The 16,984-nt window shown below is 43.8% G+C and overlaps 1 protein-coding gene across 1 annotated transcript; it reads left to right on the top strand.

The window, feature by feature from the left end:
* The first annotated feature begins 1,854 nt into the window (after window positions 1–1,854).
* On the top strand, window positions 1,855–16,959 carry LOC126559757 (uncharacterized). Its single transcript, XM_050215930.1, has 9 exons — window positions 1,855–1,925; window positions 4,047–4,088; window positions 6,626–6,790; window positions 7,371–7,491; window positions 9,504–9,651; window positions 9,916–10,310; window positions 12,589–12,744; window positions 15,478–15,616; window positions 16,100–16,959. Exons 1-9 carry the CDS (start codon window positions 1,855–1,857, stop codon window positions 16,957–16,959), a joined length of 2,097 nt encoding a protein of 698 aa, XP_050071887.1.
* The last annotated feature ends 25 nt before the right edge of the window (window positions 16,960–16,984 follow it).

Genomic DNA, 16,984 nt, shown 5'->3' with positions numbered 1-16,984 from the left:
CCGGAAGAGATGCATACGGGGCAAATAATTTGTATAATTTAATCAAATGTTAGGTGTTATCAAAAGTTCTGTTGGTTTCTGTTTTTATTTAAAAAAATTGAAAAATAAATTTATTACGGGCCAACGCTTTCAAAGCTCTCTTGGCGAACATAGCATCTAAGTGTAAGAATTTTCAATGCATTCATTTCGCTAAGTAAAGTTAAAGCGTCAAGAATGGACCAATTGCTGGACCTTAATACCGCAGTTCTTACTGCAATCTCTTTCATCGCGGATAGTATAATCAAAAGGTCCAGATCCTCTAACTACTGGTTCTTTCTCGTTGTTGTCTGGTTATTGTTCCTATAGAGGGAACAGATACAGAGGGAAAATACTCTCAACGAGGGTACCCCTGCCATATCTTTACGTAGATTTAAAAGGAAAATCTAGTAATTATTTTCTCAATACGGAATCCACAATCCCATAATGCTTCTCCATGTTACTAAAACAGCTCTCTCATTCAGATCCCGACAAGCATTCTAGTTGTGTTTCTGTCCGCAGAAAACCATCTGTCCAGCATGGTAAATGTGGTGTTCATTTTCTCCCCTTCGAACGATATCCTTTTGTACCCTAAACTCAACCAAACAATATCTTTCCCCCCGAGAACTCGAAAGGCCTAGAATATATACGCCTGTTGTAGTTATCCAGCTGAACGTTGGACGAGGTATGTTTGACTAGCACGCACGCTCTTTCTCTCTCGGAAGGACTTCTCAAAACAAGACCAACGAGAATTTGGAACGGTTCCATGAATCGAATTTCCCACCGAATAACAAGAACAATACGGGATTAAAACTGCGTTGTAAAGTGCGTTGTTTTGCCGATGTTTAACAACCGCCCAGTGGTTTCGTTGAATCCCTGGTCTGCGCTGGTGTGGTTGGAGATTAATTCAAGCTAAAAACCTCGCTCGCTTGACCGAAGACCGATGTTTGGAGCGCATTTTTATTCGCCCTTCTCCAGGAACCTTGCCGGGCCATTCGCCTAAATTGGGATGTTGTGAGCAGAACGAAGTTTTCAGCTTTCAACCATCAAACCATTTGCGACAAATGGAGGGCAAATTAGCCGGTGCCAGTTGTTCCATTTAAGGGGCACACAGTCCACGTCACTCTTCAATTAGAATAAATGGAAACGAGCATGACGTTAATTGTATTATGCTAGAGAACATCGATCATAGTACAAAGCGGGCAGGTGGATCGGAAATAGCGTCACATTCTTCACGTCAACAGTCCACAAGTAACAAAGTGTCATCTTTCATCCATTCTTATACACTGTCACACTCTGTCCTTTTTATCTTTACAGCTTCATCGATCGTTTCAACCATCAGTCAACATACACTCACACAGACCAGAGCCTTCCAGTACGGACAGCGGGTGAAAATCGATAGCTCACAAAACCTCCCAGACGTTGCGGGCTTCTTTTACTGCGAACCGCCGTCACTACGATGGAAGTCGATAGCATTCACGACCGCTAGCCGGGAAAGACGCTCTGAACAGCACCCTGTTGCATCGGAGCGACCACGGACGACCGGCGCAATGCTGCAACCTTCGTGCACCGCTCGAAGCCCGATCACCCATCTATGTTTGCAACAAATGTCTGTCAGCGTTTTATCGCTCCGGTATCACCACCTGAATCAGCAACAGCATCAGCGCCGTAAAAGCCTTAGTTAATATCGTATCAGACCACACCGACACCACTTCCCGGTGAAAACGTCTGCCAAGGCAGCCAAGAAGACATCGTTTGCATTATCGTTTTTGAAAAAAGGAAGACCGATACACACCTGGCTGCATTGTTCGCTGCGAAAATCCCCTCGTAACAGGAAGGATGTTGAAGGAACGGGACGACCAAGATCAGGAAATATGCAAAGCACCGTCACCATCGTCGACGGAAGACAGGTAAGGCATCGTTAGCGTAACGCGTTCCTATGCAAGCTTGCTCTCGTATTATGCAGACCAGGCGCCGGGGATACGTTTCAACAGTGTACGGTCCACATAAAAATTGACCCACATTACCGTGAGATGGTAATGCAACATGAGCACCACTGTTCCTATTTAGCGAATTTGGTTCAATTAAGCACAGCACACAAACTTCCCGTAGTGCTGTGCCGCTTCTTTCACACATCGATACACTGCGTCCAGTTTCTATAGTGCCTTTTGAATGAGTAAGCAAATATTGTGTAAATCTTTCGACCTTACTGTGTTAACTCTCTTCCTTCATTAACGTATGCATTAAAAAACTTAGGCACTTAGGCCTTAAGTGTCAAACAAATAATTTGTTGATCTTTTTTCTGTTAAAAGGTCACATATTTCATTGTGACCTTTTAACAAAATCCTGATGTGATTTGTTCGAGGTACGCAAGCTAGTTTGAGATACGAATAAAATCTAGTAAAAAATATCACAAATTGTGAACAAAAATGTCTCTTAGCTGTAGCGATGAAGAAGACGAGGCGACAAAAATGTTTTGAGTTATATCTTTGAAAGGTGCTTCTATAGGAACAGGATGCAATGCACCGTTGTTTGGTGTATTTAATTTAAAGTCTAATTGACAGCCGAGCCGAGCAGTGTTTGTGTGGCGATTAGATTGCATCATTTGTAGAGCTTCATTCCGCCTGCCAATAATGGCTACCACCACCTGCTAGCACCTTAGTACGTTTGGGAGGTGAATCCGCATACGATAAACGTACAGCAGAAGCTCATGTATCCTCCTTCCTTGCTGACACTACAGTAAAACGGTTAGAAAACAATCAATAATTTATCCGTCGCCTTCACTTCTGCCCAAGCTGCTGTTGTTGTGCCCTGTAGTCACCGTTCACCATTGGGATTAAGGACAGGGACATGCTCTGATTTAGAGCAGGGCCACTTCTCGGCAGTAAATTGTACTGCCGGATGTAAAGCAGGAGAGGGTCTCGTTTGCAATAAAAGCTTCGATTTCGATGTCAAGTGATCATTCATTGAGGGACCGTTTCTCGTACGTAGCATTCGACCATATCGTGTGTGATATATCTTAAGGCTCCCTCCCTCTTCAGTCCCACAACAGCAAACGGTTGCATGTAAATTTAATTCCACAACCCAAAGAAAGGGCCAACGAGGCTATTTCCCTATACTCTCGTTTCATCATTGGACATAATTCTTGCGAATGCCACCAAATGTTCACCTTTCATTCTTCTTCCAATCGTTAGCAACCAAGATGTACGTGCTCGCGCGTGTCTTGGTGTTTGGGTCTGTGTTTAATCCTTCGTCCTTTATATGTCTAAAGACCCAACGCTTTTCGCCAACGGTTCGACAGTAGCCTCGTGAAAAGGGATTCACAGCAAAAGGCCACCGAGGTTAGAAGTAAATCTTCAAAAGGTTCGTTTCGGTATGGCTCTTGTGGAAGAAAACAGATGCTCCTTGGAAACATCTTGCTCCCTTTCCACTTTTCCCCATCTTTCCCTATGCTCTCTCTCTCTCTCTCTTTTTCTCTTTACGGGCATCCAATCCATACCCTTTTTCTCGAGGATGATATCTTTCATCCCCTTGCTCAATACTAGCGGAAGCCGCTTATTCCGTTCGTATTGAAAGTGCTTCCGTTGCTTTGTCGGGTTGTCGGCGAGTTTAACCTAATTCTCACGCTACCAACGATGGCCAACGTTTGTCCTGATGAATTAGATTACAAATTGTTTCGTGTTTCGATTGAGTTTGAGCTTGCTTGCTACAGGAGCTTCTGTTTCATCGCGCCTGTCTCTGTGTGTGAAGTGAAGATCAAATATCAAAAAGCACAAGCAAAGAAGGAGGAACTTTCGTCCCTTTACCACACGATCCGTTTGTAGTACTAACGAGCGATCGTCTCGAGGAGCAAAGTTAGATGAGGACAGCGTATTAATTACTCTTAGAGCATATTATACATCCATAAACACAATTTTCCCGGTGGCTGTGTGTGTATTTTGAGGTTCACATTGTCCAAAAAGCATGCTTTACTTCCAATTAAATCAACTCTTCTCGTTTTCCATATTTTTTGCTGTATCTTTTCCCAACAGAAAGCTCCATGATTCGGATGCGGACCCGGTTGGTTCCCAGCGGTAAGTAATAGCTCCCGCGGCACGGCTGATAACACCTTTCCCACCTTACCAAAATGTGATCCGATTTCGAAGTTGTTGGAAAGGAAGGGGTTTCTTTAACGACAAACAAATAAAGTTCGACAAAACACGTTCATCCCTCGACGGGGTGAACCAATCTGACAGTAAATAAATTGTAATCCAGCTTAAAAACCTCACCCTGTTGTCCTGGTTGTGGTGAGACATTTGTTGAGGATCACAAAAGGTGAGAGAAAATAGGTGGAAGGGTGGAGAATGGATTGAATTTCCTCTGCATAAATGCAACACACCACAAATAATGGTGCATTCGATGGAGAAATGTTTCCGCATCAGGCAACACGTACACATGCAATGGGCGGTGGAAGGGCTTAGGCGTGATGCAGCAATACGGCTAACCACATTTCCACCCTCAAAAACCATCCATCGCATGCAACCAGAGACGATTGAGAGGGAAGAATTTAGGCACCAAGCGAATGAACCGTATTCCCCCGATGAACTAAAGCCAAGTCTTGTGGGTCACTCTATTGGATCGTGTAGCTTGCGCCTCAACGCACTATAAGCTCGGTAGATGAAAACCTCGGTCAAAAATAGCTTCTTTTAAAGTTATTTTTTCTATTTCTTAAATGATTTATATTTCAGTTGTTGAAGCGATATTTCCTTTATTAAAAATTAAATAGTGATTCTATGGAAGAATCCTGTTAAAATTTGTTTTCTATCCGCACAATTTAGAGCCCAGCAAGGGAGCCTCTAGATGCCGCTGGATAGAAAATCACTAAAATTTATAATATTTAATTTCCTTTCTAGGCCTCTTACAATAAAAGAAATCAACAACCTTCAGGAAAAGCTATCAGGTTTTTTATTTGCTTTGACCAACCTGGTCGATTTCTTTTCACTCCTATGCCATAGTGTTTAGGACATACAATTCATGCTTCGGTGTGCTGATTTTACCAGTGCTGCGTGATCCCCTTTCGTGCAGACTGCACAAAAACAGGAATGCAACTTTGGCGCGCTTCGATGCTTAACTTAACCTTTTTTTCCTTCCTTTCCATTCTCATTCTCATTCGGATAAGTGGCGTGTAATGCGGTAGTTTTGATAGCCGTAGCCATGTGGGTAGCGCCGAGCCCGTGTACCATTTTTCTTTTACAAAGCTAAAAGCTGCCGTGCCAAGGCAAAAAGGAACCACGAGGTTGGGATTACATTTCCAATTTTTAGCTTCTGGTTTTGTTTCGGCTAGCGCACTCCCTTCTATTACAATTTACAGCTCACCCCTCGAGAAGGTATTTAAAACACTTTGATATTGAATGCGAAGGTAACGAAAGCAACATCGAAATCGGAAGGCTTCGGTAGATTGTGGGATTTACTTGTTTGGCTTTTAAAACGGATTACTCTTTTTCACGGCAATCTAATACAATATCCAATACATTAGATGAATTGAGATTTTTTGCTGTCGTGAGTGTGTGCATGAAGGAGTGGATTTTGTTTTCATTCGTTTGCTTTTAATTCCATCAAATCAGACGCTTTGATAGGATGTTGGAATCGGCTTCAACATCAATGCAAGCAAGAATAAATTGAAGCTTTCTATGATTTTCTTAGAGACCTCAAAAAATAAAAGTATTGTACGATGTTTAGCAATCGTTTCCGGATTGTTATAAAATATCATTTGATTAAAACTTCTGGCACACAGGCGCCGGTTGAATAGAAAGTTAAGCTGATTTATGCTGTTCCTATGGTTAATTTGTACAGCTCACGCAATTAACAACAAACGCCCATAAAACGTTGCGTGAAGAAATAATATACAACAATGTTGTTTGCTAAACGGTATCAGGAGCGTGCAAGTCGTGCAAGAAATGACGAAGTAGAAGAATATTGATTAATAATGGGCAGGTGTATTGAAACATTTACGGCAATTTCCTGGCCAGTTTGAAGAATGAAAGCCTTCAAAAAACTCCTAAAATGCAATCGAAAGGAGCCTGGATAGAAACAGGCTCACCGAAAGGAAACCAGGTCAAAGTTTTTAATTTAGTTTTTATAATTCCCACCAAAAACCCCAAGATGTAATTATGAGACTCCAATTACCTTTCGAAGCCTTCATTACCACATTGTAAAACCTAATGAAAGCATAATAAAACAAATTACAAAATGTATAGACAGAAAGCTTCCGATAAACGAGCAAAAAAAGTTGTTTGGTGCCGTGACCAGGATCCAAGCCAACAAAATACTTCATTTTGCAGGCTGAAAATTGATCCGCTCTAAAGTATCTGCACGCAACACAAATCTCCAGTTTCGTGGCTTTAATGTAATGTAGCTGATTGTGCTGCGATGCCTCATTTGCACATGAACGATAGACATCCGATACCAATACGCACACACACACAGTGAAATAAAACTTCACATTTTCCCAATTTTCTCCATCACTTTCTTGCAAAAGTTTTACGCACCATGATCGATTTCTTCGTTAAAATTGATTTTCACCGATAGTACACACCTCCCCTTTCACGCTGTCTACTTTTCCATCCACCAGCGTGTACAAGAAAACTTCCTCCAATCAACTGCTGACGCTGTACCTGGGCAGCCGGGAGCTGGTGGCACGGAAGGGCGTCATCGAACCGCTCAAGGGTGTGCTTTACATCGATTCGAAAATCATCAACGAGGCTAAAATCTACGGACAGCTTACACTAACGTTCCGGTAAGTAGGACACGGTTGGGCATGTGGTTTGTGTGCGTGTGGGTAGCCGGTGACCATAAGCTCATGGTGTTTTAATCACCACCGGTGATGGTTCGGCAATCAGGTGGAAAAAAAGGGTCTCGTTCAAAAAAAAAAAGGGACAAGACAAGACTAAGCGATAGCTTCCTCCTAGGACGAAACGCCATGTTTGCAATTATGTTTCGTCCTTCATAATACGACTATTCCGGGACCTGGTAGTCTTCACCGTCCATAACTCAGCCAAGAACTTGTAAGCCTGAACTCGTTACCGAGTTCCGTAGGGAAAAGTGTCCAACAAGCTACAGAAACACATTTCCAAAAGAAAAAAACGATTCGAGCAATAAAAAAAAACATACACACACACACACTTTGCGGTAATTAATTTTCTCTTTCCGATCTTGCTGCTTTATTGAGTTTGTTTCAACACTTTTCTTTCTTTCTTTCTCTCTCTCTCTCTCTCTCTTTCTCTTGCCCGTCATCATCTTGTCGGGAAAATCTGCAACCGACGTCGGATCCTGCAATTACGCTCTTCGCCCGCCTGATTCTTCCTGCACCTGCACAGCTACGGGCGCGAAGATGAGGAAGTTATGGGACTAAAGTTCTGCAATGAAGCCGTTATTGCCCTGCAGCAATTTTGGCCAAGACCCGTAAGTGCCGAAACGGATTCATTGACGCCCCTCCAGGTAAGTTGGGCAAACTTTGGTCGCATTAAAGCAGTAACGGGACTATAATTAAGTAAAGTCCCCGGGAAAGTAGCATACATTATAAGCACATTTGTGTGAGATCCGGTTAAGGGCGCGTTACGGTGTGCGGCGAAGTGCTTATCAGTCGGTACGAAGAAAGATTTCTAATCGTACGATTTATTTTAGTCTGGGATATTTGTTCTTTAGAAAAACGAAACAATTTTCGTGCACGATTTTTTTGTTATTTCACAGAATTCGTTTGCTGTGTAAACAGCCCGCAACTCTTTCGCTTCTCAAGCGAAAACTACCGTTTGCTTTTCTTAAAACTCCACCTAAGAATGTAGCCCTCGGGCGGTAACCAACGCGATCGGTACATTCGGAGAAGCAATGTTTATCGTGCGTGTATAGGAAAATATGCTTCTACAGCAGAAAATATGTTGTTTACCAAGCGAAAGCACAAACACAAACATGCGGCCATATCAAGAAATTAATATTTCTTTCCGAACGGATTCTCACTTTTGCTGAATGCGGCTGTTTCTTTCGTTGGAGGTTGTTTGCAGGGTTGTAACAGATTGGAGTTTTATTACATGTCCTACAAGCTCCATGAAATAAAGACACAGAGCAATATTTAGGCAAGGAAAAAAATAGTGGAGCAAAACAATAGAAATGAACAATGCGGAGTACCAGAAGCGCGAAGAAGAAAATGGAGTTATTTTTCTGCTTAATTTTCCTTGCGGCGTAAGGAAGACGGCGGACAGTTTGTTATTTTTTTTTTGCCTGCACATAATTTAGCTGTAAATTTAAAAAAAAGGTAAAAAAGGTGACATAAAGGTGCATAAAAGGTGCCTAGGGCATATGAGTAATGTTTTGTTACTGTATGTCAGTGATTGGTGCAGAAAAGCCGAGAAAGCCTTGAACTAAAGACCTCACGGATGTAAGATGGAATCATTACCATAACCGAAGTATTTTTCGCGGTTTGCCCAATCAGTTGAATATCGCTTTTGGTCAAGAATTTCTTGGAGAAGTCTCTTCGATGGAAATTATTAGTCTCTTCGATGGAAATTTCCGCAAATTATTCTATTTATCTATGTTTAGGATCATTGGCCATAATAAGCCAAGACAAGGTCCACCCAAAAAGAATACATTTTCCTTCATTAATCCTGGAGAAAGGGTTTTGTCATCCGTAACACACAAAGCGACCGATTCGAGACTGAAAGAGACCATAATTGTCTTGTTGATGCGTTGAAGATACAACGAAAAGGTTGATGTGTCCAAAGAATTAAATCAATGGACCAACAGGGAGGTGATGGTGGAAGCAACAGCGGCGCCAGTCTTCAAACGGCAGGATCAGGGTTCTTATCCCATCCGGACCGTCCCCCTGTAGTGAGGACCGACTACTCAACTACGTGGCATCGGCAAGTGTAGTAAGCCATTCGCCGACGTAAGCCGACCTGACCTTACAGGTCGTTTAACCAAGAAGAGAAGAGAGACCAATAGGGTTGTACCTCGAAGCTCGATAACACCAGGAATCGTCAAGGATCTTTCCGGTCTGTATCCTTGAACTCCGATCCAACCCGATCCGATTTTGGATTGGATTCTTCAGATGGCATTCTACATACATTCTACTAGATGGCTTACTAGACTTATTGATATTGTGTAGTTGGTTAGTCAATAGTCACAGCGGGAGAACGTTCCCGATTAGAATTGAACTCCTGTCCTGCCATATTTGCTCCAAACTCTTAGTAGATATAATGCAATAGAAGATGCACAACATTGTAACAGGATCGCTCGGCTTGAAAAATCGATAATATTAGCCTATTTTTAAATCAATATCTTAAAATACCTTCAGTATTTTCGTTCAATAAAAAATCGCCATTTTTTTCCAACATCTAACACATGCTTTTCTTCTGATTTTTTTACATCCAACCCCTACGATGCTGATGCTGATATCCGGCCAAAACGGTACGCCGTTCTAAATAAAAAATATAAAAAAAACACAACACAACCAACAGGAAGCCCTGCTCGAGCGGTTGGGCAAAAATGCGGTTCCCTTCGCACTGGAAATTGGCACGCTCGCCCCACCAAGTGTGCAGCTTTTACCGGCCAAACGCTACACCGGAGCACCGATCGGCACCAGCTATGACGTTCGCGTCTACACAGGTAAGTGGACCGAGCTTCCGGCATATGCAATCGCGAAGGGACACACGACGACGGTCGGCAGATGACGCACCGCGACCGAGAAGCGTACCGTCATTGGGACTTTCCGGTGAATGTGACACCCTTTTTTTTGCCGAGGGCTAATTGATTTACGATGTCCCTTCCGGTGTGGCTGATTGTGTTTTCTTTATTCCTCTCCCTGCCGGTTCTATGTGCCCGGATCGGACCAATATTCGCCGGAATGGAATCTGGACCCTGGCCTCACAGCCGAAGCATCCGGTGACGAACGTGTCCAGCGGAGATCAACTGTGAGATTAGGTATAAGATTAATCCATAAGATCTGCCTTGATAGTACGAAAGCGCCGGCCGCACTCGAGACGGCCACCGTCAACAACTCGTTCAGCGAACCGGGCGCACCACCAGCCGGACCAAAAAGTCCACCCGCCCTGGCACCGCAGGCTTCGATTACGGGCGGACCGGACAGTAATGCCAACACAACCACCACCTCCACCACCATTCCACGGGCGCTTCGGTTACGACTGTCACCGAAATCGCTCAAACTGTCCTCGCTTCATCGGCACAGCAGCAGCGTGGACAGCACGAACGGTGGCATCAAGTCGTACGGCGATCATGCCATCATCGAGCTGACGGAAACGAACAAGGTAGGTGTGTGTGTGTGTGTGTGTCGGTAGAAAGATGGGTAATTTATTGCCTAAGCCTACGAAAGCCTTTACAGCTAAGCTCTTTCTCATAGCCATAGGGATGCGTTGTAAGTGCAAGTGAGAGCGGCAAATGCGACGAGAAATAAAATGAAATGAAGGATAAATTGAATCCAATACAAACTGTAATCAATTTTCGCAAAAACAGAGAAATGGTTCGAAATGGTTTTGCTTTCCCGTGCGCTGTAAACCATTCCATTCTCAGAACCTTTATTTCGTGCACGCGTGTGCGTGTGTTTAATTTAGCCAATCCGTCCCGAGAAAATTGTTCTTTGTATTGAAAGGATTTCGGGAAGGTTTTGATCCCGAACCAGAAAATGAGGGGAGGGTTTTTTTCCCAGGTCCAGGTGGTGTTGAGCGTGCTTTCTTTTCGTTGGAAATGTATTCTGAATGACATTTAACACGAAACACACATTGATTGATTTGGTTTAGCTTGAGGCGGGTGAATTTTAACACCAGGTGTGGATTTTTTTTATTGAAATTCTGCTCAGTCTATAATTGTTCCACGAAAAATGATACCAAAAACTTCAAACGGGCCCAATATATTGGTTGAAATAGCTTGTAACAATTCATTAAATTTGACTGCAAGCTCGCTCTAATTACATCTGTAACAGGCTGAGTTGTGACTTAAATTTGAAAATGTATCCCCAACAACATGTCCAGTTGTCATTATCGATCTCTTCCGTACAGAACAGTAGAGGGAGAGAAACAGAAAGTTCACTCTGTATTACCGGCTAACCAAACAAAACCCCCGGCAGAAGCATGACGCATGCGGCAACGTGTTTAAAATTAAGGCAATTTTCGTTAAACACCAGGCGCCTCCATCGTTAGTGAGCAACCAGGCACCTCCATTCGGTTTGCGAACTTTCGCATACCTCAACATCATGCAAGCATACAGCATACCTTTTGCTGCCGGCGTATAAAATGATGACGCAGACAAATTTTGGACCAGTTTGGCAATTGGCCAACGGTACGAGAAGAGGGAAAAAAACACACTCACAGTTATCATACACCGCCTAATGAGATGTGACAGGACATCTGGCTCGGAAGCATCAGGTCAAAAATGTTCGCCCCCTTTGGACGAACATCACCACTAAAGAGATAAATTGATGACAAGCACTTTGGTCAGAATTTGCGTCAGTTTCGGTGAGTAATAACTACACAACAATACGGGAAGTAGTGCGAGAGTACGATTCCGTGAACCGGTCCCATCATCGGAGTGATAGTATCATTTATTCACCAGTCCAGTGGGACCAAATTTAGCGCACCGTGCGCATATATTGCCACTCGTAATGGCCCGGTACCGGTGACATAAAGGAAATCAACCGCACTGTAACAACACAATTCTCGCTCTTGCCGTGCGTGCTGTGCCATCTTAGGTGATGCTATTTTTACTCTGCCTTTCGTACATACGAACGCCAAAGATCCGCTCCATCGAGGGTGCTGGATGGATCAAGTACAAGTGCTTGTTTTGTTCCACAACTCCAAAAAGCTCCAAATAAAACGAAGAAAAAAAGGAAACTGCCTGCTATCCAATTATTAAGGTCATTATTTGCCTTTATGATGAGGGATCATTCCGGTTGACCCGTGGACACCATCCCGTTTGCCATCTTGAAAGCAAATGGAAGAATGCAGGATATATGAGAAGAAAAATACATACACACACACACCCACACACACACACGCGTAGTACATGTATAAAACAAGGCGTATCGAGACAGAGGACTCTCGCCGGACTCTTCGATCGCCACTAGAACACGAGAACAAAAACACACTGTCCCTTCTTTAGCTTGCAGATGCTAACGCTCCTTCAGAAGTGAAGTACGGTAAAACGAAACGTAAATAATTGATTGCGACTAGAATCTTCAGCAGGGAGTAGGAAAGAAAAATAAATTACTTTGACAATGGGCTTGCTAAAGGCTTTTGTTGATTGTGGACAGACGATTTCGTTTTCTTTAATTTAAGCATAGTACCATACCATGGTTCAATCCTTTTGGTGCCTTCCACGTTTGTATATTTCAAATAAATGACTGAGGGCTGTCGAAGAAACAAAACCCAAATAAAGGGCAGTCAGTTTAATTGAGAAAAAATTGAAGATTAATCTCAAGCGCCAAAGAGATCATAAGAAAAATTCTAAATTGAAGTATCATAACCATTATATAAAACTAAAACTTACCAGAAACAATTACAATAAAAAAAGAATTCCAATATTCCATTACAGGGTCCACAAGTGTCCGTCGATAAGCCGTTCCTGTGGGCGGACGGACGCGTCAATCTGAAGGCTTCACTGAACAAAGCGGCCTACGTGCACGGTGAAAACGTTACCGTCACGCTCGACATCAAGAACGACAGCCGAAAAATTGTGCGGAAAATACGGGTAAGTAATCCGAGAATTCATATCGTGTCGGTGGAATTTATGCATGTGTGTGTGTGTGTGTCAGATTGGGTTTTTTTTTTGCTCATACTGCAAGCCTACGCACAAATCGCTTGCATATGGTGTAGCGAGGATTTGGTATGGATAAAAAAGAGGATTTAGCTTTGCTGCACTATTTTTAAACCCATTTCACTGTGGGATGGTTTCGGGCCAACGGCGGTCAAAAGTACGTGTTTGTATCATTCTTCGGCATTCGAAGAAGCATGCACTTCACGCAGTTATGCATGTACAAGTGTTCCCAATCTAAGGCAGATGAAGATGAATCAACTCCGGGGATAAGGGAATGCAATACGAACAATAAATGACGTATTTTATTTTCGTGTTTTGCGCCCGCTAGGATGACAGCACCGATAGTGAGAAATACTACTCACCCGTGAGAGTGAGAATAAAGTTAAAACCATAGAGTGGCATGCTTCTTCGAATGCCGATGAATGATGCACATTAATCTCACTTTCGGGTATTTTGGCTACATCAGAAGGGTCATCGTAGACACAATTATTACTAACTTCGATCAAATACTGGGCGTCTCCATTAGACTTTTACGATTGACTTCCACCTACTAGGAAATACATTTAAATTATTTTATGACTAAAAATGGAATAATTTAGAGAACTCTTTTGACCCAAGTGTTCTACAGCTCAGAAAAGTATTCTCATGCCTTATAGTCCACTCGCAATAGGTATTAGGAACACTTTTTTATGCGTTGTTATGTGCCATGTAACGCAGTTTGACAACCTGCATGACAACCTATTCCTATTGCAATGGATATCCCCAACACTACACGAGCCACGACTCCATCCCGCAAGGACGCCGATAAAAGCTTATCCTACGGAATGGGTCGTTTTCGTAGAACAGGCCTTGAAGATACGTTTTTTTGAAACGGAATATGACCGCTCTTTGTTGGAAGAGACATTCAACTATTCGGCGGCCCATAATACTACTTCCCTGGAAGCGGAAACATCCCAAGTTTGCTACGTTTTTATGTCCACTGTCGCTTCATTATTTAATTTATTCAAACAATGACCACCCCGATGATAGCTGGTGATTCTCCTCCATTTCAGCTGCACAATGTGGACTGTGCAATAACAAAAAACCCTCCCAGCTATTATCAATGCTGAAAAGCAGAACAATGCTTGATTGTATTAATTGAGTTATGGTTAAATCTGTACACGAGACCATTGTTTCTTCCCTTTTTTTTTTTTCGTTACAAATTCGCCACCCATGTCTGTGATTCGCTTGTACCGGGGAAAAAACATTGTATTTACAAATTGAAAAAGGCAAACCATTGCCACACATTGTACGCTTAATTTTGTGGAAATGCAATCGTAAAGTGATGCTGGTGAATAATTGAATCACATGTAACGCGAAACCAAATGGGAGAATATTAAATTAATTTTATATTCCAACCCAATACCAACGGAGCCCGTCACACCATTATCACCCATTCGAGCTTGGTCTGATTTTATTACGCATAATTATAGGATTAATGTTTTATACATGAAAAAAGGGGAAACATTAGTGTCCAACATCCCATCCGAATGATGAGCGGTAATGTGTTTTGCGCGATGCGAACGCAAAGGAAAGCAAATGGCTGACAAGATTCGCTAATGATAAACCAACATTGTCTCGAATTAATTAACTACGAGACAAACTACGCGCGCCAAGTATCCGTATCCCGATGGGATGGGATGGGCAAGATGGAAGCTTCCTTAATGCTTCAACCTGCTTCAACAACATTTTAAATTCTTGCCTCGCTCTCTTTCGCTCGCTCACTCTCGGTCGCGCTTGTGCTGATGGCTGCCTGATCCGTTAATGTGCTTTATTAGCTTCTTTAACTCACTTCGTACTTCTTCGCCACTCCTCCCCTTATGGGTGGTTGACCCTTTGACTTACAGCAATTGGCCCTAGCTAGGCTGCTAGCGCAAACACACTGGCAACATTTTTCCTTTACCGGGCGACTACCAGAGGCCACTGTCATGTCTTGTAACAAGTAGCTGCCATCGCTCTTTACACCCCTTTCCGTCACCTATCACCACTTCTTGCCGGATCTTGCTTCTTGATATAGATACACAGCGGCCATGTAAAACCCGGATGAATATTCATGAGAATCTTCATCAAAACGGACATCAGATTTAGACTTTGAGTTTTACAAAAATGAAAGGCTGGCAGCGTGTTAGGGGCATGGTAAGAACTTAATCCGTTTTTTTTTTGTTCACGCTGCAGTTCACTTGAGTCTTTACGAAATGGCAGATAATCTCATTTTGAATGCAAGCCGTTACGCCGTTAACGTTGGCGAGCCTGCAAAAAAAAAAAGGTTCCAGCTGCAAGGAGAAAGACACCAGAAGTTAATCTGTTTTGCAGTATCAGCATATTCATCCATTTGCCGTCGACAATGGGTAAAATGGGGGGAGGGGGGGGGGGGGCGGTTACAAACATGCTTACATTGGTGAAGGAAAGTAGTTGGAATGGATATGGAAACACCTTTTTCCAAAGGCATGGCAAGATGGGGTCACCATGAGCCACCGAACAGAGCAAACAAGTTGACGGGCGCACACACCAACGACAAGAATCAAGCATCATTCATGTATCACCGACGTCACCCACCCCTCTAAGCAAACTAAAGACTCGTCTCTCACCCTCTCTCTCTCTCCTACTACTTACCTTCCCATTTTTCAGCTGGTCGCCGTACAGCACGTAGACGTGTGCATGTTCAGCAATGGCAAGTTCAAAAACATCGTCGCCGAGGTGGACGTCAGCAAGCACATCGGTCCGGGCGATACGCTCCACGCGTCCTACTCGCTGCTTCCGGTACGAGGTAAGTGATATTTATGGCTAGCCACGGCCACACTCGTATGTATCGCACAATCCTCCATCCACGCGTTAAAAAGGCAACACCAGTTCCACGGTGGAATCCCAGCGAATTCCCGGAAGTGCGGAAAATGCACCATCAATCCTGCTCGCTTTTTGAAGTCTTTATCGGGATGAATTCGCGCGGGCTAAAATGTAACTAAGGATGAAGGCGGGAGGGGGGGGGGGGGGGAGGAGGAGCCGGTTATAAAAGCAACGCATCAAAAGGCACAAGCGCAAGCTTTTTTTTGTTGCTGTGTGTGTGGTTGCAAACGGTCGATAAAGTATGAGCATTAGTGTGTGAACCGTTGACCTTATGTTTTCATTCGTGTGACACATCAATCGCTTAACGTAAAACTATCTTACAAAACTCGATCGCTAGTTCTCGAATTTCGCCATACCCCCTGGATGAAGTGGTAATGTGCTAAATCTTCTTCATCCAATTTCCCAGGCACCACCAAAAACTGGATCGCCGTGGAAGGTGCCTTATTTAGCAGCAACAGCGCCGACCCAAGCTCATCCGCCTACAACTCCAAGCTGGCAACGAGCGCACCGCGTGGTATGCTGTCCGCATCGGCCACCACAACCGAGGAGAAGAACGTGTTCGCCATCTACGTGTCCTACTACGTCAAGGTGAAGCTAATACTCAGCAGTATGGGCGGTGAGGTATCGCTCAAGCTCCCGTTTGTGCTTGGCAACGTCGAGCTTAGCAATCCGGACGTATCGAAACCTCCGGACACGCTCAGTGGGCTCAAGAAGTTGCGTGAACTCCGGCGAAAATCGTCCGCAATCGCCACCAACGGAGGTGTCGGTGGAAGTTTAGACTTTACGCCCTGCCGGTCCCCACTGTCCAAGGAGCTAAGTTTGCGGGACGTTGACGAGCCAGCGGAAGAGGAGGCAACCGCTATCGGCAATCGGGTACAAAACCTTAACCAACACAATCAAACCACTGCCGGGTTTCGGAGCGCAGGATCGCCTACGGCAGCAGGTACCGGGGAGGAACAGGCCACCATCAATAGTCGGCGCGAGCTGTTCAAAAATTCCAAGTTTAATGAAAACCTAAGCAGTACAATCGACATCATTACCGAAGACTTCCAGACGATAACGGCCAACATTTCCAGCCTGATCACCAAGTCGGATTCGAGCAAATCGAACCTGAACGAGGCGGGCGTGTCCTGCAATCAGGAGATCAGCGTTGAAGCTCAGATACACTGTCCACAGTCGGTTGGTGACGTAGTGACGGAGGATGGACCAATCGGTCCATCACCCCAGGGATCTCCGCAACGGTCTCCCCAACCAGTGGAACATTGATAGCGAAACGGAACCGGAGCAAAGA

Source organism: Anopheles maculipalpis, chromosome 2RL, assembly GCF_943734695.1.
Source record: "Anopheles maculipalpis chromosome 2RL, idAnoMacuDA_375_x, whole genome shotgun sequence".
Taxonomy (NCBI): Eukaryota; Metazoa; Arthropoda; class Insecta; order Diptera; family Culicidae; genus Anopheles; species Anopheles maculipalpis.
The sequence above is the reverse complement of the archived record's forward strand: the minus strand, read 5'-3'. Positions and strand labels throughout refer to the sequence as shown.